At 48.1% G+C, this 20,557-nt stretch overlaps 6 protein-coding genes across 6 annotated transcripts; 3 read left to right on the forward strand and 3 right to left on the reverse strand.

Moving 5' to 3' along the window:
• Nucleotides 1–295: 295 nt before the first annotated feature.
• Nucleotides 296–2,943, reverse strand: APUU_61001A (Zn(II)2Cys6 transcription factor; the record flags this gene model as incomplete). The annotated part of the gene is made up of 8 exons (XM_041694294.1): nt 296–913; nt 976–1,218; nt 1,271–1,762; nt 1,824–1,975; nt 2,152–2,197; nt 2,256–2,343; nt 2,403–2,691; nt 2,751–2,943. 8 exons carry the CDS (start codon nt 2,941–2,943, stop codon nt 296–298), a joined length of 2,121 nt encoding a protein of 706 aa, XP_041560139.1.
• Nucleotides 2,944–6,819: 3,876 nt separating this feature from the next.
• APUU_61002S (uncharacterized protein) lies at nt 6,820–7,264 on the forward strand (the record flags this gene model as incomplete). Its single annotated transcript, XM_041694295.1, has 3 exons — nt 6,820–6,973; nt 7,029–7,150; nt 7,205–7,264. 3 exons carry the CDS (start codon nt 6,820–6,822, stop codon nt 7,262–7,264), a joined length of 336 nt encoding a protein of 111 aa, XP_041560140.1.
• A 2,121-nt stretch (nt 7,265–9,385) lies between these two features.
• On the forward strand, nt 9,386–14,863 carry APUU_61003S (ankyrin repeat protein; the record flags this gene model as incomplete). Its single annotated transcript, XM_041694296.1, has 6 exons — nt 9,386–10,306; nt 10,356–10,595; nt 10,647–10,968; nt 11,017–12,763; nt 12,818–13,812; nt 13,872–14,863. The coding sequence occupies 6 exons, from the start codon at nt 9,386–9,388 to the stop codon at nt 14,861–14,863; spliced, it is 5,217 nt and encodes a 1,738-aa protein (XP_041560141.1).
• Nucleotides 14,864–15,784: 921 nt separating this feature from the next.
• APUU_61004A (uncharacterized protein) lies at nt 15,785–16,273 on the reverse strand (the record flags this gene model as incomplete). Its single annotated transcript, XM_041694297.1, has 2 exons — nt 15,785–16,149; nt 16,207–16,273. The coding sequence occupies 2 exons, from the start codon at nt 16,271–16,273 to the stop codon at nt 15,785–15,787; spliced, it is 432 nt and encodes a 143-aa protein (XP_041560142.1).
• A 296-nt stretch (nt 16,274–16,569) lies between these two features.
• On the reverse strand, nt 16,570–18,331 carry APUU_61005A (uncharacterized protein; the record flags this gene model as incomplete). Its single annotated transcript, XM_041694298.1, has 3 exons — nt 16,570–17,140; nt 17,199–17,454; nt 17,503–18,331. The coding sequence occupies 3 exons, from the start codon at nt 18,329–18,331 to the stop codon at nt 16,570–16,572; spliced, it is 1,656 nt and encodes a 551-aa protein (XP_041560143.1).
• Nucleotides 18,332–19,194: 863 nt separating this feature from the next.
• APUU_61006S (alpha-ketoacid dehydrogenase subunit beta) lies at nt 19,195–20,463 on the forward strand (the record flags this gene model as incomplete). The annotated part of the gene is made up of 3 exons (XM_041694299.1): nt 19,195–19,751; nt 19,814–20,376; nt 20,426–20,463. The coding sequence occupies 3 exons, from the start codon at nt 19,195–19,197 to the stop codon at nt 20,461–20,463; spliced, it is 1,158 nt and encodes a 385-aa protein (XP_041560144.1).
• Nucleotides 20,464–20,557: the final 94 nt, after the last annotated feature.

Below are 20,557 nucleotides of genomic sequence, written 5' to 3' on the forward strand. Positions count from 1 at the left end.
ATAAATCTCTCCGTATAAAATTAAATTTCCAGATTCAAGCTCGAGTTTAGAATATAATATGGCGCGCTGTTCATCTTGACTTTTTTGTTGTATGGTATTGTTGATGTCATAACCACCAAGGGCCGGCGCCCTTGTTGCCGCCGAACCCCGACAATGCTCAAGACCATGTCTTCCAATCGTCACTATACATAGCTATGTCACATTTGTTGGGGTCTAAACCAAAGTTCGTGAAATGCCGCTCGCACCATTCCATGCGCCAGTAGCAGTGCATCGACGCCGGATTCCATATTGACCTCTACCCTGTGGAACTCAAATTCCCAGCCGACTGTGCCTCCTCCAACGCGTTCATTTCCCCAAACATTATCTCCATATTGTCACCATTATCGAAATTATTAGTGCTAAAGGGAATAGTGAAATCCCACGTGAGAGGAACTTGCGTTGACGCTTCTGACCCGTTCGACTCCGGCGGCGGGATGGTATCTGGAACAAGCATGCGATCTGGAGTAGGGATTTCACCAAATTGAGAAATCGTCATCGCGCTTAACTGTGAATTCATGATACTATTATTCTCAAAACCATTGAGCCAGTTGTCGTTGGAATGGGCTTCATGAGGCCAATGTCTCCTTGGAGAAAGTCTATCGGGCCTTAAAGATTCTGATGCTGACCCAAGGGTCGACAATCCCGAGTGGACGGTATCCGGTGACACTTGCATTCCTAGATCTATACTTGAAAAGCTTGATTGGCCTCCTGCGTTGAGACTGTGCGGTGGGTTGATTGTCTGTGGCCCGTTTGTCTTCTCAGGGTTGGGGAACGAGGTGCACGCAGGGGACGTGTTCATATCATCTCGCTTATCATTTGGTTGAGATTTCTCGAGGGGGAGTAAAAGGACGCATTCTTTTGACTTATAAGAAACCTAAAGGTCAAGAACAGGTTAGCTTATGAGGCATTGCCCATGAGAATTCTGTCAATTATCACTTTTTCCTTGGGTGAAATAATTTGCTTGGGACGTTGGAGGCCGCTAAATGGTGTGCCATCGATGTCGACCTCTAGTTGTACAAGAAGGGATTCCGCCAGGGTATTCTTGTGTTTTAGGGCACTCAGGGCTGAGAAGATGAATTGTAGTGATGAACGGGCAGCCGTATCGTCTGGGCATGTTCTCAAGTGCTGCAATAATACACGTGACGCGACATAAATGCACAATGACACGACAGGGTTCATCTAGGAGTCGTCAGTAATGCGTTATTGGAGGAAAAATCACTGAAGGACACACTGTGCTTAGATCTACATGACTTATTGTTCTCATGATGTTCAGGACCTGATCAGCAGCAGCAGTGCATCTCATTTTACTCTTGTTGACGACTTGTTCAAGTATTTTGCTTTTTTCAGCCCTGCAAATAGCAGCTTGATGAAGACATATCACGGATGTATTGAGGACCATGTTGCAAAGAACGGAATTCGGATCGGGCAACCCAACCGGAAGGTGGAGACAGTTGGGCATTGCTAAAGCAACGTCAAGCAATATATTGTCGAGAGATTTATGCCGCTGCCAATATCCGCTGTTGAGGTCGTTGACATCGTCGTTCGGGTCAGGCCGACTTGTTTGTGAGAGGATCTGACCGAATAACGTTGCTATGAATGCCATGCTCCCAAATGTAGACAGTGTTGAAATCCCACGTCCTTCTAATAAATCCGTCACGGGAAGAGTTCGCTGTGGTATGCTCCACAAGAACGCCTCTTCAGATGCTGGTACATTTGTTCTAATCTGTGCTGCAGTCAGTTACCATAAACATTGAATAATTGGCTGTATTAAAGATGCCACTGACATCTCGCACATCAAAGACCACTGGCCAGCCAGTCCCAGCACTGGCATAACGGTCAATGCAGAATGCCATCCAAAAAACTCTCCGTCGCTCCTCTTTCTCTGTCCAATCCCTCGGGCCTGGTAGTATCTGTTTTACTTCAAGGTCCGGGCCATCTAAATAATTTAGGCCGAGCATTAGTACAAGTCGGCTAGCCTTGCCAGAACTAAGCCATGCCCGAGGAAAGAACATCATTCTAAACTCGTATGTAGCAATAAGCAACCACGACTGGCAATAAGACACGGATAGTAGTCCCTGGCCAAAACCTCTCATGTGTTCCAGTTCAGCATACTTGCGAGCTCGTTGATAGAAAAGAGAGTGCAAATTGCGGTACTTATCTGAGACAGTCGCGGCAAGGCACCATGTGATATATTGTAAGCATATGGGAGGACGTACGTTTGGAGCGAGAATGCTAGTTGCGAGATGTCGGGGAGGGTGGATGACCGGTATACTTGGATGTACCTTGTCGAAATAAATCTGATTCCTGCACTGCCAATCAGATACTGGAATTAATAGTAAAAGGGTTGTCACAAAATATCATACAACTCGTCTACGGCTTGCTGACTCGGGAGAGGTTCCTCTATTCCTAGACTTATCATCTGCCACTCAGTGCTTTCGTTGCCCTTTGTTTCAACTGCAGGCTCAAAAAATTGACTGGCGAGTACTTCCCCTGAAATGTGTGTCGGCGGCGATAGCGGATGATCCACGTTGTCCCCAAATGAAGGGATTTCAGACGTGATAGTGAAATTGTTCGATACTGTGGCGGCAAGATTGTTTTCTTGAGTGACGGAGGCTAGTGGACCTTGTGCCTTGAGTAAGGTTTCAACCTGAGCTATTCCAGTTACGCCCATTAGCGAGACGTCTTGATTGATATAGGGATAGGTGGCATACCTAATCGTGTTTCCAACTGCTTCCTGTAGTTCCCCTTGGGTCCGCTTTTTTTACGCCCTTCATCATACGCACATTCATATCCCAGTCTAGAACAAGTCCCGCAAGCAGGTCTTTTCTCGTTGCATTTCAGCTTCCTCTTCCGACACATAATGCATGCGATACGTTTTGAGCGGGGGGCGTAATTGTCCTCCATCTCACTGAGTCCGGCGTTGCGGCTACTGCCTTGTTACTTGAATAGGGGAATTCGAGACTGCAATGGCAGGGGTAATAGTTAGGACCTCATGGATTGGACGCTCAGTACTTGAGGAATAAGCAGCCGGGAATTGGAAGTGGCCAGTGGCCAGTGGGCGGATTGGTGAAAGCGCGCAAGACTTAGGATCATTTCGGTTCATGGAAACTAGGGTGGCAGCTGAAGAGGAGCCAAGGGAATGACCGAAACGGATAAATGGATAGGTCACTGATCACAAGTTCGACCTCCGTACCGTAACGTAATTCCGAGACATCCCCATTAATATCCACGAGTCAAGAGACCTACAACTATTCGAACAACCACCATGCCACCAAAAAGCTATTCATCTAGGAAACCAATGAAGCAAGATGGGAGGATCAAGCTTGCAATTCCGCTTTGAAGACTAATAAATCCCAAAATATTCGTCGCGCACCAGAGGTGTATAATATGCCGAAATCTACGCTCTATGACCGCGTCAAGGGTTAACCTTTTCGTGTCGATCTACGTACCAACAGCCACAGGCGATGTCAAACTCAGGAAGAGGTCTTAAAAAGAGTGGATAGTATCTAGATCCCAATACGCGTGGGGCTGCCGTAGACGTACTCATGTTGAGGAAATGGCTAATCTTATTCTACAGGCAGATAATCCATCTGGATACATGCCTGTTGGAAAGAACTGAGTTACCAACTTCACTAAATGACGACCCGAACTAAAAAGTTGATTTGCACGAAGATGTAATAGCCAGAGTGCTGAATACGAGGATCCTAGGAAAGCAATGCCATGAACTCTGCCTTGAGGCACTGCCCAAAGATGCCAAGATATGTCTGCAGGCTCGATTCAATTACGTGGCGTGTGCACCCGTCTGAGCCTCCAGCCCGCCAAACAAAGAGCCCATTGTTGTGAGATGGATGCCAAGGCGGACGGATTATTGCCCCGGATGCGTTTGCCCCTCTACCGACAGGGTCCATCAGCCCACAGGGTGTCCCGCGGAGATAGAAGTCTCCATAATTCCAGTGTTCTGGTAGCGCCTAGACAAAGCTTCCGTTTGGCCGAAATGCCATAAAAGACAAGCTAGCTTAATCTACCAAGCCCGAGATATTAGTATAGAGTAGTCAGTAATTTTAACTAGTTATAGTAATACCTAGTTGCTCAAAGCCGAGGTTCCTTAGTCCCTTGGTGCCTAATTCTTCAGTTGCTACCTTCCCCAACTAGCAGTATTGGTTTCATGGGACTAGCATTTTATTATAGATTCCTTGGGAGTTAACTGGTGAATCTATTGTATTCGTACACCAATGTACTATGCCAGCCACATGGTCTACCCTGGTGGGGTATTCAGACTTGTTAGAGACTCAATGCTGTCCACTGTTTTGAATCATTGGACGAGCCTATTCAAGTTTTTGATGATTGATTCTTACGTTCGGCCGTGGACTGGAACATGCCTTCCAAATTCCGGAATAACCATTTTGGTGGTGGCATTTGTTTCTTCGGAAAATGCGCTTACACTCCTTCTATCATCCGGGTAGCAGGACTACCTTTAATTCAGAGAATTCCCTCTTGTGCCGTAAATAATACTGGAAATCTGACCAGCAGGCCAGTGCTGATTATAGACTTTCACTACAGCAGATTCCAGGGCAAGGCCAACACCAGCACCAAGACATACAGCTATCTCGGTAAGTGATTAGATATGTAACTTGGAAGATTCGTGGGGTCCATATCTACATAAACTCGAAGGACATTCACACTCATATCAGTGTCTTTATGCCATAATGGGCGATTACTGGCCTCAGGCTTTGAGGACCATTTTATCAAGGTCTGGGATACCAGAACTGGATCTAAACAGCAGATACTCAAAGCCCATATATATTCAGTTCTATCAGTGGCTTTCTCCCCCTAATGGATAAATACTGGCTTTAGGATCTCAAGATAGGACTACTGAGATCTGGGAAATTAGTACTGGTACTGAGCTGCAGACACCCAAGGGCCATTTGGATTGGGCTGTGTCAGTGGGCTTCTCTCCTGAAAGACAAACCTTGGTCCCAGGCTCTTACGATAACACTATTAAGATCTGGGGTCCCAGGACCGGTCTCAGGAAGCAGAGGTTCAAGGGGCATTCTTCTTCACTTTTGTCAGTTTCCAGTACTTCACATATCGATGGGTAGACTGGTACACGGTTCGTTAGTTTTCCACACGGCAATCGTGACTCAATGTCGTATAACACCCACCACCAAGTATCGATATCTAATATCTGGATTGTCTTAAACGGTGAGGATATACTATGGCTCTCTCCTGAGCATCATCGGTTTAGCTCATTCGCTTTCCACTGTGCCACCCTTGCTCTAGGGTATGGTGATGGGGCGGTTTTTATGATAGGAGCTCGTTTATTCCAAGATTATCGGGAAAATCGGCTCCGTTCTTCTTGCCACTCTTCCGCCCTGTTTTCTTTCGGATAATCATGTTTTACTCAATGTTGTTGTTCACTGCAAGTTGCAGAATCAACCCGAAAGCACTTTAGCATGCTTCTGGGTCAACCTGGATACTCTATATAAGAATTTAGATGGCGAACTAGGGGAACTGCTATATTAGGGGGCGGGTATTGTATGTTCAAGTTGAAATGATACCGCCTTTTACTGCATAATGTTAGAACCACCAAAGTGACAGCCTCCTTTACGATGTAAGTTTTTATATACAGACCAGTATCTGCTCCTGTTACCTGTAATATTACAATTACATCTGTTTTAGCTATGGAGTAGCTTTGGACGAGATAAAGCTGGAGCCAAGCTCGCACCCTGGTCCAGCAGAGGCAATCCGACTCTCACAATCAATCTTGAAGGGCACCAAATAAATAATCCGTAGGCCTGCAGTCAGGTACAAAGGACCAGATAATCGGATGTTTCATGAAGTTCGAATATTCTAAGGGTTATTACGATGCCATAGCAAAGGAGTCAATACATGCTAACCACCGCGACATTAATATCGTTTCAAGCATTTCAAGAGCCATATAGCTCACAGCCATCGCCATAAATGAGGATGTGGTCTCTGCGGCTTGGTCTCAAAGTACTCCAAGGAAATTGACTAGCGGAGAAAATACGTAAAGAAGAACAACACCTTTCGTCTCACCATACAAAGCAGCCCAGCATATCGAGTGTCAATATCAATGCCCAATTTTTGGGCACGGCACATCTTGCCTCTCTACAGTAAGGTATGTAATATCGCCAACGGCTCGGAAAACAACAGCGCGATCCCGCAGGTTTCCGCAGGAGTCGGTTGGTGCCTTGTAGCAAGAGATAAGCCCATAAACGCTTGTCTCATACTCTTAGTATCCTATCATGTCGGTCTTTCCATGCTAGCGAATCTTCTACACAAACAACAGCAATTGAGTAGAGATCTCTCGTTTAACAACACATGTTTAGTTCCAGGTTCTGAGGCCCACGGGTAAATGTTCAGAGATCGACCACTCAGAGTGGAGAATGCGCGCCGCAGTGGCATGATGCCTACGTATCAAGCAAGGCTTACCGTCTAAACCCCCTAAACGGGACTGGTTACCCCCTTTCCAATTCCAATGCTAGCATGAGTTAGCTTCTAATTTGCCAATTGCCGTTTTATGGATAATTTTGTCTCATAGTCGTATCTGCAGGATCTACCATATCCACCACAGGCAAACTCGCGGATGAACCCAAATGTCCGGCCAGCAACACTTGAACACTTAGCTAACTATATAGAACAAGGGTTATTTAAACAGCATACTACTCCCAAAAGGCTGCATTCTTTCAAGATAAGAAATCATTATTCTGTGTTTCAAAATTAAGAAGTATCTTGCAGCTCAACCGCTCTAAGAACAAGATGCGTATTTCTGCACTAGTTATGACTCTCTGTTCTAGCGCCGCGGTGGCTGCTACAACAGAAATCTTCCAATCTTTGAATTCTTCGCAAGCTATTGATAGCGTCAAGCCAGTACTTGAAAGCCTTCTGGATATAGGCAACTGTAACATTCCTGGTTAGTCCTCTTATATACTGACATTGTAATTTCACTGAATACTAATTCTTTAAAGGTTGCCTTGAGGAACTTATTCCTATAGCCAACCAGTGTAGCACTGTTATTACTAGTGACTCTCCGAACATTGATGCTACTCTTACATGTTTGAAAGTTATCATCTCCAATGTCTCAGATCAGGTATATTTGCTAACTCCGCCCAGAGATTTTGTACTGTTGCTGATTCTTGAATAGTCTGACTACTGCGTTGTCTGTATTAGAGAAGCTATCTCTTCTATTGAATCTGAGTTGTAAAGCAAATCTTGATCTCTCAATCAATAGTTTGACAGAACTTTAAATGTCGTTAGCTCCCTTGTAAAGGAGAACTGAAGATATTTGGAGTATATTATGATATTTAGATTCCGGTGAAGCTCTTTTTATATTAAAGAATAAAATCTATATTGTTACTGTTAGCTTTAAAATAGTTCTAACATGAACTAGCGCCTCCTGGAATCAGTATTTAAGAAACAATCCATAGGACTCGGGCGGTGACGCCGGGACATGGTATGCTCAAGGCCCTGGTCTTTGAACCTCAGAATTTTTGTAGCTTTGCTGTTTCAGGAATATACTCATTTGAGCTAAAAAGGGTGCTAAACGAGTTGATAATCTTGCTGGCCACCTCTATCGCCTCTCCGCAACCGCCCAACAGAAATAATACCAGTATTGGTGGCTTTTCTACGGTGGCCATTATTCAGGATCGCCCAAAACATTTTATGAAGGCCTCGATATTAATCTAATTATCCAAACCAAGATTAAAACAATAATTATGCTTAACCATTTGCCACTCCAGCAGTGATTATATTTGGTGGTCTCTAAAAACTTTTAACATCCCAAGTCAGTCGAGCAGAAATTGGCGCTTAGATCTGTCAAACATTGCACACAGAAGTTTGACTATTTGAATGAGAGTTTACCTCAGCATGTACACCTTTTTGAGAAATTTCCCTTAATATGGCGCGCAATTCTGGCGCAGATAAGCATATTATCCCGACGTGAAGTTCAAGAGCTGATAAGATCCATATAGGAGGAGAAACCCAGGGTTCATCCCATGTGTTGAAAAGCATGTAAATGTATCTGGTTTTCAGTGCGCCACAGACACATATGAAGAACCTCATGAAGAACATCGCTAACACCCCAATATGTATCCTCAAAGGTAATGTTAAATTCCAAACGAATGGAACCGGGATTAACATCACCCAGGCATCCAAAATCGTGCTTACCAGGCTCCCGGAAAACAGGATTCTCTCTCGATTTGCGCAGTTATAGGGGTAGCTGGGACGAAAGGTCGGAGGACTAAGGCCATATGCCGCATGTACCGGATTATGAGGGCCCAGTTCAGCAAAGGAGTCCAGGAGTAGTCAGGGGTACTAAACTTACCTACAGCGAAATATCAAGGCAAAGACATACGCCACAGCCAAAGTTATCGTTACACCCGTAGTGAAAAATATGACGAAGGGATAAATTTTAAACTCGACGTCCAGGATAAGTCGCTGATAAAAAGCAAGATATGCGAACTTAATAAATGCAGTGGCCAGAGCAAACAAGCTGAAATCGAGAGTAGCCAGGACATTTCCGGGTCCATAGAAATGTGGAGGTAGATCCCAGATATGTCGGTCAAGCTGATACTTCCACTTTGTTAGGAGCACTGTAATCGTGACGGCTGTGGGAAAAAAAACCTAAGACACTTGCTTCAGCCCCTCAGCCCTGGTCTTTAGATTTTTGACTTTATTAAGTTGGGGTTGTCTTACCATTGCGACCAGGGTGAGGAGATCATCTTTCCCATGATTACGCGAAAATTTGGCCTTGCCCCATAACCCAACAAAGAAACAAGTTACCGAGATAAAGTAGAATAGTAATACTAAAATAGGCAAGGCCGGTCCTGGAGTATCTGGATGTCTACTTGCACGAGGCCAAGTAACAGCTACATCGCCCGAAAAACTTAGCATGGTAGGCGACCTTATGATGGTTTAAGATAGATAGATGTTCGTATGCGCTTCGCAGAGATAGACCGGGGTAAGATACAAGTTAATACCTCTTGACTCTTTCAGTAGCTGAGGATTCTCTCCCGAACCGTACTCCTCGTCTACATTAAAGAGTAATATAAGCAATCTTATTAGTATTAGCCATCCAGCAGTTCTTTATCCCGATTGTCCACGACAGATGTAGGCTGCCTGGCCATGGCAGGCTGCAGGCCCGATTGGGTTTAGCGACCCACTGTTGCGGCCTTGATACCTGAGGGTGCCTGCCCGTGCCTGCTCGTAAACAAACAACAAGTGATTATTTAACTTTCCTCTCCATCCTCATACTCCTCCTCAATTCCATCAATTATCGCCCTCTCTATCCTCTATTCCATCCTGTCTGTCTATCAATCAACCCGCAATGACTACCCTCCCCCCTCTCCCCGCAAAGCACTCGGCTTTCATCCAGCATGTTACTGCCCGTCCGACAGCGCCGATAACTGAGCTTGTGAGGCCATATAATGAGTACGACGCGGCTATACGCAAGATATACGCCCAAGAGCCACTCCATCCCGCGGTCGCAGATAATCTCCTCAACGTCGTGCCACTCTTCGACTCCAGTGGCTCAACAGATCTCCGCATTCGCTCTCGCGATCTTGCGTCGGAGTCTGAAGCCACCAAGTCAAAATACCTTATGCCCCTGAAGGATGAACATCGGAAACCGTCTGGCGCCCCCGCAGTTGTCTCCAGCCTCAGGGACTTCCAGACCCACTTTAACATCTTCTGCGAGAGCTCGTTATCTGACCTGGACTGGAATAATGTCGTCGCTGCCGGAAGTGCAGTAGCAACTTCGATTCTCCCTGTTCCTGACAAATACAATAATTCTAAGCGTGGCCTGCGCCAATTCTATCACGAGATCTTTGCTCCGGCATCAGATGTCGATCTCTTTCTTTATGGCCTGACAGAGGAACAGGCCATTGAGAAAATCAAGCAAATTGAACGGTGTATCCGAGACTCTATTCTCACCGAGGTATCAACCATTCGGACCAAGAATGCCATCACCATTGTGTCTCAATATCCAAACCGCCACGTCCAGATCGTTCTGCGTCGGTACAAGTCTGTTGCTGAGATCCTCACTGGATTCGACGTGGATTGTTCTTGCGCGGCGTACGACGGGAAACAAGTCTATATGGCTCCCCGTGCGGTTGGTGCGTACATGACCCAGATAAACCAGGTTGATCTCTCCAGACGATCTCCGTCCTACGAAAGCCGCCTCTCCAAGTACTCGCACCGAGGTTTTGAAGTGTTCTGGCCAGACCTAGATCGTTCTCGAATTGACCCAGTGAGTAATCTCCATTTCCCATGGAAAACCCAGCTCTAACCTTTTGTAGTCCATTTTTGAGCGCAGCTTTACAAGAACAGTGGGACTAGCGCGTCTTCTCGTCCTGGAAAAGTTGCCGAAATCCCAGGATCGCGACCAGTATCTCGCCCAGCGACGCAGAGAGCGTGGCCGACCTCCACCCAATAATTACTACCGGCCGACGGGTCTCCGAGGAGATATCAAAAGTGATTGGCAAGACGAGGTTGCGGAATGGGTTGAGGAGGATGAGGTCTCGGACTATCACACTTTTGTAAGAATAGTCCCGGCAATCCCCATCAAAACCCGGACTGATAGAATATAGACAATCCCCTACGGCCCGAAGTTCCACGCTCGAAAGATCGAGAAATTGCTTTACACCAAGGATTTACTTCTCAATGCAGAGTGGAATAAACCTAAAGACCGCGAGGTCCATTTACACCGACACCCTGCGTTCTTCGGCAGTGCCGAGGACGTGATGCATGACTGCTGCGGATACTGCCCCAAGCCAGTCACCCCGGTCGAGGAGGAAGTTGCAGCTGAAGAGAGCAAAATTTACGTTTCCGGTGCCATCTCATTCATTAGTGATAATCCCGGGCGGCAGGAGATTGGCAGTTTCAATCCGATCACGGATACCGACTGGACAGGTGGGTGACTCGGTTATCTGACTGGTTCTCCTCACTGACAAGATACAGAAATGGCGTATATTGGAAACACAGCCGGTCTTTGCCAAGCGATAGTTGACAACGACTTTGAAGAAGTGAAACGCTGGCTAGCGGATGGTGAATTTGATGTGAATCGACGCGATCACACTGGTCGCACACCGCTCCATTTGGCTTGTATGGTATCCGCACCCGAAATTGTCCAACATCTGGTTGATAACGGGGCTCGTCTGATTGCTCGTGTGGCGGACGGACGCACCGCCTTGCATCTGGCAGCTGGGCGCGGAAGTGTTGAGATCGTTCGCGTTCTCCTTACAAAGAGTGAGGAGAATGAGGAAGAGGAAACACGAAAGGAAGATGCCCACAAGAACGCTTCCAAAACGAAAGGGGGCAACGCTTCACAAGAGGACAGCGATGAGGAGATGGTAGATATACCATCAGGTGATGATGACGACGACATGTATGCCCATTCCAACACTACAGGCTCATTTGTCAAGGTGAAGAAGGACGAAGGACAAGAAGCCGCGTCGATTGTTCCGGACGATGCTGGCGATGTCGACCCTGATATCTACGACGTCAATGTCGTGGCATGGGACAACAAAGCCTCGCCTCTGCATCTGGCAATCCTGAAGGGCCATGTTGCCGTAGTTGAGGAGTTAGTATCTTCATTCGGTGCTGACGTCCTGCTTCCTGTCAAATTGGTGCACAGTTACGACAACTCCCCAAGAGCCGCCATTCTAACTCTAGTCCTTGCCCTCCGACTTCCCAAGGAGTCCGGAAAGGCCATGGTCGAGAAGCTCCTCCAGGTGGGAGCATCACCAGCTCAAGCTGATATCAGTCACAAAACGGCGTTGCACTATCTCTCGCATTACGGCAATCCCGAAATCCTGAGTATTTTCAGCGAATACGACAAGCCTGCAGTTGAAAGGGCGATCAATCACTTAACAGCAGTGGATCCCTACCAGCAGTACAAGGCAGACACGCCTCTGACATATGCCATTTCTATTAAAGACCGTGCCAAAATCAAAAAGCTTCTCGAAATGGGTGCCCACCCCGCAATTAGTCTGGAAGATTACGTCAAAGCAACTGAAGCATCAGATAAAATGTGGACCACGAATCAGTCAATAGAGCAGCACAAGGCCCGGTTTGGAGAGTCCATTGTCCAGCCTGTGATCTCGTCTCTGGATAAGGATATGCCATTAATCACCATTGAGCTTCTTGCGCGTGGTGCAGACCCAAACACACTCACTCCGGACGGATACAAGGTCCTCCATGATGACTATTTCCGGACTTCCATTATTGGTACATCCTTGCTCGACTATGTCTATGCAAAATTGAAGGGCTTGCGCGGATACGATGGCGAGAAAGCTATTTCCCCACCAGCCAGGTTGAATCCGGATGACAGCGCATACCTCGACGGCTTCAATGATGGAAGCTACCAGATGTGGGTCGCGAAGGAGATCCTCCGACAAAGAAGAGAGCAACTTGCCCGCGAACAGAAGACATATGATGAGGAGGCAACGTCCAGGGGTCGGACCGAAGGCCTGGCAAAGAAGAAGGCTGTCATCCAGACCGTACTTGCCGAGTACGAAAAGCTGGAAGCGGATTTGCTTTCTAGAGGCGCGAAAACCTTCTCTGAGCTACACCCTGACATTCAGGGTCCGGTTTATCCTCCTCTTAACCAGTCTTCTTATAAGTCCAAGGTGCAGCCGTACAAGATCACATTGGACTTCCTCGCACAGAACTGCACTGATGAGAGGAAGGAAGGCTATTTTCAATTGTAAGTTCGTCCTGCAGGATAACGTTAGAGCGTGGGCTCACCTTAAATTTTCAGATTCGAAGCCGCTTGGACAGGTGACGTGGAAACGATCAAGTCCCTCACCTTATCTACCTGGGGGCCAAACAAAGAGCGTCTCCCCCTAGAGATTGGTGTCAGAGATTTACGTGATTACACAGCTTTCACGATCGCTATCCTACGGGGCCACCTGGAGACTGCGAAGACAATCATAGCTATATCCATTGCTCAATTCAAGCCCAATGAACAGCAAGATAGTACCCGGTACCGCATTAGGGCAGAATATTCTGATGATGAGGACGATTCGTATTATTCCGATGAAGATGCTGAAGACATCCAGCTTGAGTCTCATGTTATCGATGACCAATTCACTTTTGAGAATGTTGGCGAAGTTAAGAGCCAAGTTGAGAGCAAGATCTCTCCGCTGAGTATATTAGCGGGAACGTGCGACATCGCCCTCTTTTTTGATAAGGACCAACGCCCAGAGACCAGTATTAGGAGTCTGATTCGATACGCCATCTGGAAGGATGATGTCGAACTCCTGAAGCTGCTAATAACGCTGGGTGAGGAAATACTTTCCAGGCAGAAGGATGGGCAGAAATCCTCGATTTACAGCACCCCTCATTCTGATTTTGTCACGGCAATGCGTCTCGGCCGTCTCCGGTGCTTGGAGGAGCTGATTAAGAGAAGCGGTGTTGGGCTTCCCCTTGACAAACTCGCAGAGGAAAGTAAGGTTGAGGTTAAGGAAACGCCCAAATACTACCAAGGTCTTTCGGTCCACGGGAAGAAGCGTGCTGACTGGGCTGCTACTGGCAGAGGAGTGCCAGTGACACGGTCAATTCAAATGAGCCCTCCCCTTCTGCTCGCTGCTAGAGAGGGTAATCTGGCGACTGTGGAGTGGTTCTTAGGTACAGCACCTGGCCGGTACTATACCGAGTTTGCCAGGGCACACAAAAAGGACGCGAGGCTTAAGAAGCTTTCCATGTCAGAGAAAGGAATGGAGCAGTCGATCCTTGACTGGCTGTGTTCTCGGCGTAAGACTCCCCCTTAGTTCATCAATTTGGATCCTTGGCCTATACTAACTAATGAATAGGCGACCTAGTCTTGCACTGTGCCATCCTCTCGGAATACACCGAGGAGTCAGGGCGCTTGGTCGAGTATCTGGTCGACAATATGCCTCATTGTCTCGAGATCAAGTCCGATGACGAATATACGCCTCTCGCCATTGCATTCTACACCCACAAATTTGAGTTCGCCAAAACGCTCATTTCAGCTGGGGCTAACCAAACAGTGCGTGCTTTCGAGGGGAAGAATCTCATGCATTTCGCCATAGCACCCTCATTGTTGCCTAAGTTCATGCGTCTCGACGATATGTTAAGCCTGATAGACCCACTTCTTATCCCCTCGATGTTCGTCGAGCGTTGCGCCTCACAGCCCGGCTCCCTCACCCCACTTGCCCTTTGGATGACTCAATTCCAGAGCTGGGACGGAGACTCGCGCGCCCAATTTCTCAAAACAATCCTTGATCTCACTGAGCCCACAGGCCAAAGGCATCTCGAGCTACTCGATGGATCCGGAAACACCGTGCTCCACAACGCAGTCAATGCACTCGATGGCGTAGCACTGAAGATATTCCTCGAACGTCGGCCTGACTTACTGCACCGCGAAAATGCAGTTGGAGCCACGCCCGCCGAGCTCGCTGAGAATAAATGGATTGCAAAAATGACCGACGGTCCGCCTGAGGGTCCGTCGATGTGGAATGATGATAATTTGAGGAACTATGGCCACAGCAAAGACCTATCCTCGTTGCGGGTTGTCCATAAAGCACCTACAGACTTTGTTGAGAAGCAGCCTAAGAGAACTAATTGGGTGGAGCGGGATATTTATAACCTTTGCAAACCCAACGTTCAAGAAGAGAAGAGCACGAAGAGGAAGCTTGTGAGTTTGTTCGATGCGAATGAGGTGGCAAAGAGATTGGCCGTGGGTGACCGCAGCAGTGCTCATGGTCGCAGATATCGGAGAAGATATAATAACGGAGATGATGGAGAAGACGAGAGGGATGAAGTAGCACAGTGGCTCTGGTGAAGAGGCTTTCCGTCATTTTATATATTGGATATAACTTTGTATCTACCTGTTTTGAGCCGTCATGACTGATTTTGGGATGAGTTGTTTATATCGTCGCAATTGAACCTAGAGGATATATTATATACTAGACAAGCTTGACGTGGTTAATTTATTCGTGCACACTTTCATAGGTTGCCGCTTTCAAACCTCGCATACAGACGAGCACCCCGACAGCTAGATATCATACCCACTCGCAGCGGAATGGGGACCAAAGAACAAATGAAAAGTCAAGCAAGTCAAGTCGTGGATAAAGTCCACCTCTCATGATGTCACCCCTCCATCCACAATTAGCGCGTTGGCACACATATAACTGCCCATGCTCGACGTGAGAAAGAGTACCGCATTAGCAATCTCCTCCGGTCTAGCTGGCCGTTTAAGAGCACACTTGTCAATTTCCATGTCGACTATTCCTGATTCCAATGCTGGCCTGGCGAAAGGCGTGTCGACGTAGCTGCCATATAATTATATTAGCTCCTTTTGTTGGACATTATGGAAATTGCACTGGGAGGGAGCTTACCCGGGGCATATAGCGTTGATGCGAATTCCATCATCTGCGTACGCTCTTCCGTCCTGGTTCAGTTAGGATTCTGTGGCTGTTACAAAAGGGAGGGTAAGGAGGTATACAAATTTAGTCAGTCCAACAACAGCTGTTGTGATGATTGCTTATTAGTCGACAATCTAGAGGAGGATAAAAAAGAAGGCATAGGTACTGTACCGTGTTTCGAGGTCATATACGCAACAATTCCCAATGTGCCGTCGGGACTTTTGATTCCGTACATCGAAGCAAGATTGACAATAATCCCGCGTCCTTCATATCCTGGGCGCAGTCTCAAAGAATTCAGCAAGAGGTGTTGTTAGGATAGATGCTACGGGAAGGGCTGCTCACTCCTGCTTCAGCATCTGCTGAACAACCCATTTATCACATAACAACACACCCGTCTGGTTGACGTCAATGACACGCTGCCAGTCCGATAATGGAAGGTCGTGCGTTGGAGCCGGGTTACCCGCAATACCAGCGCCATGGATGGAGATGTCAATACGACCAAATTTGGCGGCGGCCGATTGCACAGCGGCCGCTATTTGTTCCTCTTTTGTCACATCAACGGTGAATATCTCGACGCGGACGTGGGGATATTGCTCGCGAAGTTCTGCTTGAACGGACTCGAGGTTGGGGATACTGACGTCTGCCAGCGCTAGGCCTTCTATGCCGTTTTGAGCATAAACATGGGCTACGGACTTTCCGATGCCTTGACTTTGTTAGCATTCTGTTTTATACGTGGGCGTCGAGGAAACAGTAGTCGTACCGGAGGCAGCACCCGTGATGAACGCTGTCCCGTTAACGTGACATGGGGGTTTGGCTGCGCCAGTCATTGCGAAGCGTATATAGTTCTGATTTGCTTTGCACCGTGTTGAGAAGGACGTGGGAGTTCGCGATATAAGGAGTAAGCGGTTATTCCAGTTTCATGGATGCGGGGTTAATCGCCGAGATCTCTCGATTTAGAATTCGATCAAGCATCCAGCCGTGGGGTCCGAATTACGTGTCAGATGGGGCAACAGGAAAACTAATGTATTTGAGAGAGTTCTGGGGCTGGGTGATCAAATGTCATTGGGCTTTTCGACAGAACGAATCCACGTCTACGGTTTTACGAGGGCGGCCTGGAAACGACCTAGATCCTAGCAGGGTGGCCGTTCGTCTTGACTTGCTCTGCTTCGGGTTGTTGAGAAATAGGCTCGTTGGATGGTTGACTTTCTTTACGCTGATGTTGATCGCTGGCAGCCTTCTCATCTGGATCTTTCGGTCGTTCCAGCCCTCGGTCTCGGACGAATGCGCACAGCAGGAAACATGTCCCGATCAGCGGAGCCTGCAGGATGAACACTGCTCGAGAAGCAGCCACGTATGCATCCATAATGCTCTCCCAGTCCGCATCGGAAATTCCATCCTTCGACGGAAGGGTGTATGTAGAATGGGCAAGACCCTTGTATGCTTCGGGGAGGTTAGAGCGAAGAACGGCTTGAAGAAGGGCCGCAGACACAGCGAGTCCGCATGCTCCTCCGAGGCAGCGAAAGAAGTTTCGATCTGATATGACCACTGCTCGTTGGGCCTTCGTGCAGTGGGCTTGACATGCAATCATTGTGGGTTGGAAAGTGCTTCCAATCCCTATGCCAGCAATGCCAACGGATACTGCGATGACAGCTGGGCTGGTCGTCCGGTCGAACCTGATCATGAGACCGGCGCCGCTAACAACTTATTTAGCAATTGTCAATCGCCAGAAACATTCTTGGTACTGGAACTTACAGTGTCCATAGGCCAAATCCGATCCAGATCAATTCGCCGTATCGCTTGCGGCGGGAAATATACTGGCCCGATGCGATAGATGTGAGTGAATGGCAAACCATCATTGGGCATGTCAAAGCAGCCGACACAATTGGGTTCCAGCCGCGGGCGTTCTGGTAGTACAATGGGAGGTAGTAGAGATATGCTTGGTAAACACCGCCCAGAAGGAACGTCTGGAGAAACAGGGCGCAGATGACCTTGTTTTTGAATAGTACGACTGCGAACGGTCAGATCAGGCACATATGAATGGGAGAGGTGGCTCTACCTGGAAGCATGGGGAGGACAGCCACTTTCCACTCAACAAGTAAGAACACAATCAACGAGCATCCTCCAATGGCAAGCATACTTATCACCATGGCCGAGTTCCAATTGAAGTAAGACCCTCCGCCAGATATGGGAATAAGTAGAAGAATAACAGCAGCAGAAGACGTGAGTATGCCGAAAAAGTCGATACGTTTCACGTTGTTGGACAAGCTGTCTTTTTTATGGTTGTTTGGTATTAGGAAATATCCTATCAATGCAGAGCATGCACCTAGCGGACCGATGAGCCAGAAGAAGCCCCTCCAGGTTGCGTTCATGATGAAGGCAGCGCCGAGAAATGGGCCGATGATATTTCCTAGCCCCATGGCAGCACCGAGAATGCCTTGATACTTGCCACGTTGTTGCAATGTCACAATGTCAGAGACGATAATCATAGTCAGCGAAGTGACTCCACCCCCAGCTATACCGGCTAGCCCACGGAAGACATAAAACATCTCGGGGGTGGCTGATACACCGCAGAGCACATCTGATATACAGAGTAACACGAGCGCGGACAGATAAATGACCTTGCGGCCGAAGATATCAGAGAGGCGGCCATACAGAACCGTGAATGTGGTGTTTGCAATCAAGGATGAGGTGCCTGCCCAGGATATGGTATTCCGGGCATCAAGGTCTACGGCGATAGTAGGCAGTGTGACGCTGATGCCATTTTGGTCCACAAACGTAATGAGTAATGATATTGCCAGCCCTGTGAAAACGACCAGAAGCTGGGCACGCGGGAGGATGTTGGTCTGGTCATGGAGAGCTCTCTCAGCCACCCGTTGCCGGTCCATGATTAGCGAAGCAAGAGGATTCTGGGCCTTGCGTCATAAATCCGGGGTGATGAACCACGCAGCTGCGGAAGCGGTTATGTATGCGGGATGGCTCCGATCTCAGGACGGCGGTTTCGCATCTCGATTGACAAGACCAATGGATACAGGCTGAATCGAGAATTCGAATGGAACACGGAGCGGCGACAGGAAAGTTCGGATAAGCGGCATCGGAGGAGTCTGAATTTACTATGGAGTAAGTTGAATGCGTTCGGTTGGGGTGGGAATATATTTAACCTATTGACGTTGTCTCCACCGATGCGTAAACCCAGCAACAAAACCGCAAGAAACGCTCAACGTCCAATTCGATTTGATGAGCAACAATGCTGTCTTCCAAACATGATTTCTGTGAGCATGACCTGAATCCGTCTTGTCGATGCCGTATGTACTGTGGAGAGCGTCGGATAGATCCGATAAGTGACTGGCGAGTATGCAGAAGTCGCTGCTTCATTCTCCGGTCTCGCAATCGACGGCGACCGATTACTAACCAACAGCCAATGGATGGGTCGGTATTTCTTAAGATGGTACTGTCTGGAATTGAGAGCCGAAGTGGGAGAATTGTGGGTGAAAGATGAATCGGAGCACTGCCGGTGGACGGGCCAGTAACACTTGCAAGGCACCAAGGAACCAAGGCATCAAGGTATTAAGGCATTAAGGCAGATAAGCTGGCGGCTAGCTTTTGCCAGCTCCGTCAGGCAGCAGTAAGCTCGGTTATCCGCGGCATTCCCCGCATGAACTCACTTGTGACTCTGGGGAATAAAAGCAGAAAGGGAGAGAGAGAGAGACCGTCGCTCTTGTCCACTCCTGCTTCTATCCCTATCCTCACCATGGCTTCTCTTCTACGGCCTCACCGTGTCCCGCGCCTCTGCGGCCGGGGCTACTCAACCGCTCCAACGCCTTCAACGCGTCTCAACCTCCCAATCGACTACAAATCCACGCCGCTGCTGCACCACTCCTCCTCCTCGCTCTCTAATGCCTTCGATCTCCCCCTGTCCAGCACGTCCAAGTCCATGAACCTATACCAGGCCATAAATGCCGCACTCCGAACCGCGTTAGTGAAATCCAACAAGGTTATGCTCTTCGGCGAGGACGTTGCCTTTGGCGGCGTCTTTCGATGCTCCATGGACCTTCAGACGGAGTTCGGCTCAGAGAGGGTATTCAATACACCATTGACAGAACAGGGGATTGTGGGATTTGCGATTGGTGCTGCGGCGGAGGGAATGAAACCCGTTGCGGAAATCCAGTTCGCAGACTATGTCTTCCCCGCGTTTGACCAGATCGTCAACGAGGCGGCTAAATTTCGATACCGCGAGGGAGCGACCGGGGGAAATGTGGGCGGAATGGTAGTTCGGATGCCTTGCGGCGCTGTGGGACATGGAGCTTTGTGAGTTGGCGGTTTAAATGAATGTGAATTGCGACTTGAGCTAACCATGTGTGTCTGTCCAGATATCATTCACAATCTCCAGAAGCGCTGTTTGCGCATATCCCCGGCGTCCAAGTTGTTGTGCCACGCTCACCATCACAAGCCAAGGGTCTTTTGCTTTCTTCGATTTTTGAAAGTGGAAACCCCGTTGTCTTCATGGAGCCAAAGGTGCTCTACCGTGCCGCCGTCGAGCACGTCCCCAACGAATACTACACAATCCCTCTGAACAAGGCGGAGGTCGTGAAACCAGGTAATGACGTTACAATCGTCTCATATGGCCAGCCCCTGTACCTTTGCTCAGCAGCTATTGCGGCCGCCGAAAAGGCTCTGGGCGCAAGCGTGGAGCTGATCGACTTGCGGACAATATACCCATGGGATCGGCAAACAGTACTGGATAGTGTGAGGAAGACGGGGAAGGCCATTGTCGTACATGAGAGTATGATAAACTATGGTGTTGGTGCTGAAGTGGCGGCGACTATCCAAGAAGGCGCTTTCTTGAGACTGGAGGCTCCAGTTAAGCGGGTGGCAGGATGGAGCACACATACCGGTCTCACGTACGAGAAACTGATTCTCCCTGATGTTGCGAGTGAGTGTTCAAGGTACCTACTGAATGTTATTTCGCTAATTAGAAACAGGAATCTACGACGCCATCAAGCAGACACTTGAATACTGAGTTTCATGAGTGTGGTTATATTTCAACGTTTAGACAACCGATACCAATCCTTCAAACGACATCATGATATCAATAGAGTCCAGTACATACATAT

This window comes from Aspergillus puulaauensis, chromosome 6 (genome assembly GCF_016861865.1).
Source record: "Aspergillus puulaauensis MK2 DNA, chromosome 6, nearly complete sequence".
NCBI lineage: Eukaryota > Fungi > Ascomycota > Eurotiomycetes > Eurotiales > Aspergillaceae > Aspergillus > Aspergillus puulaauensis.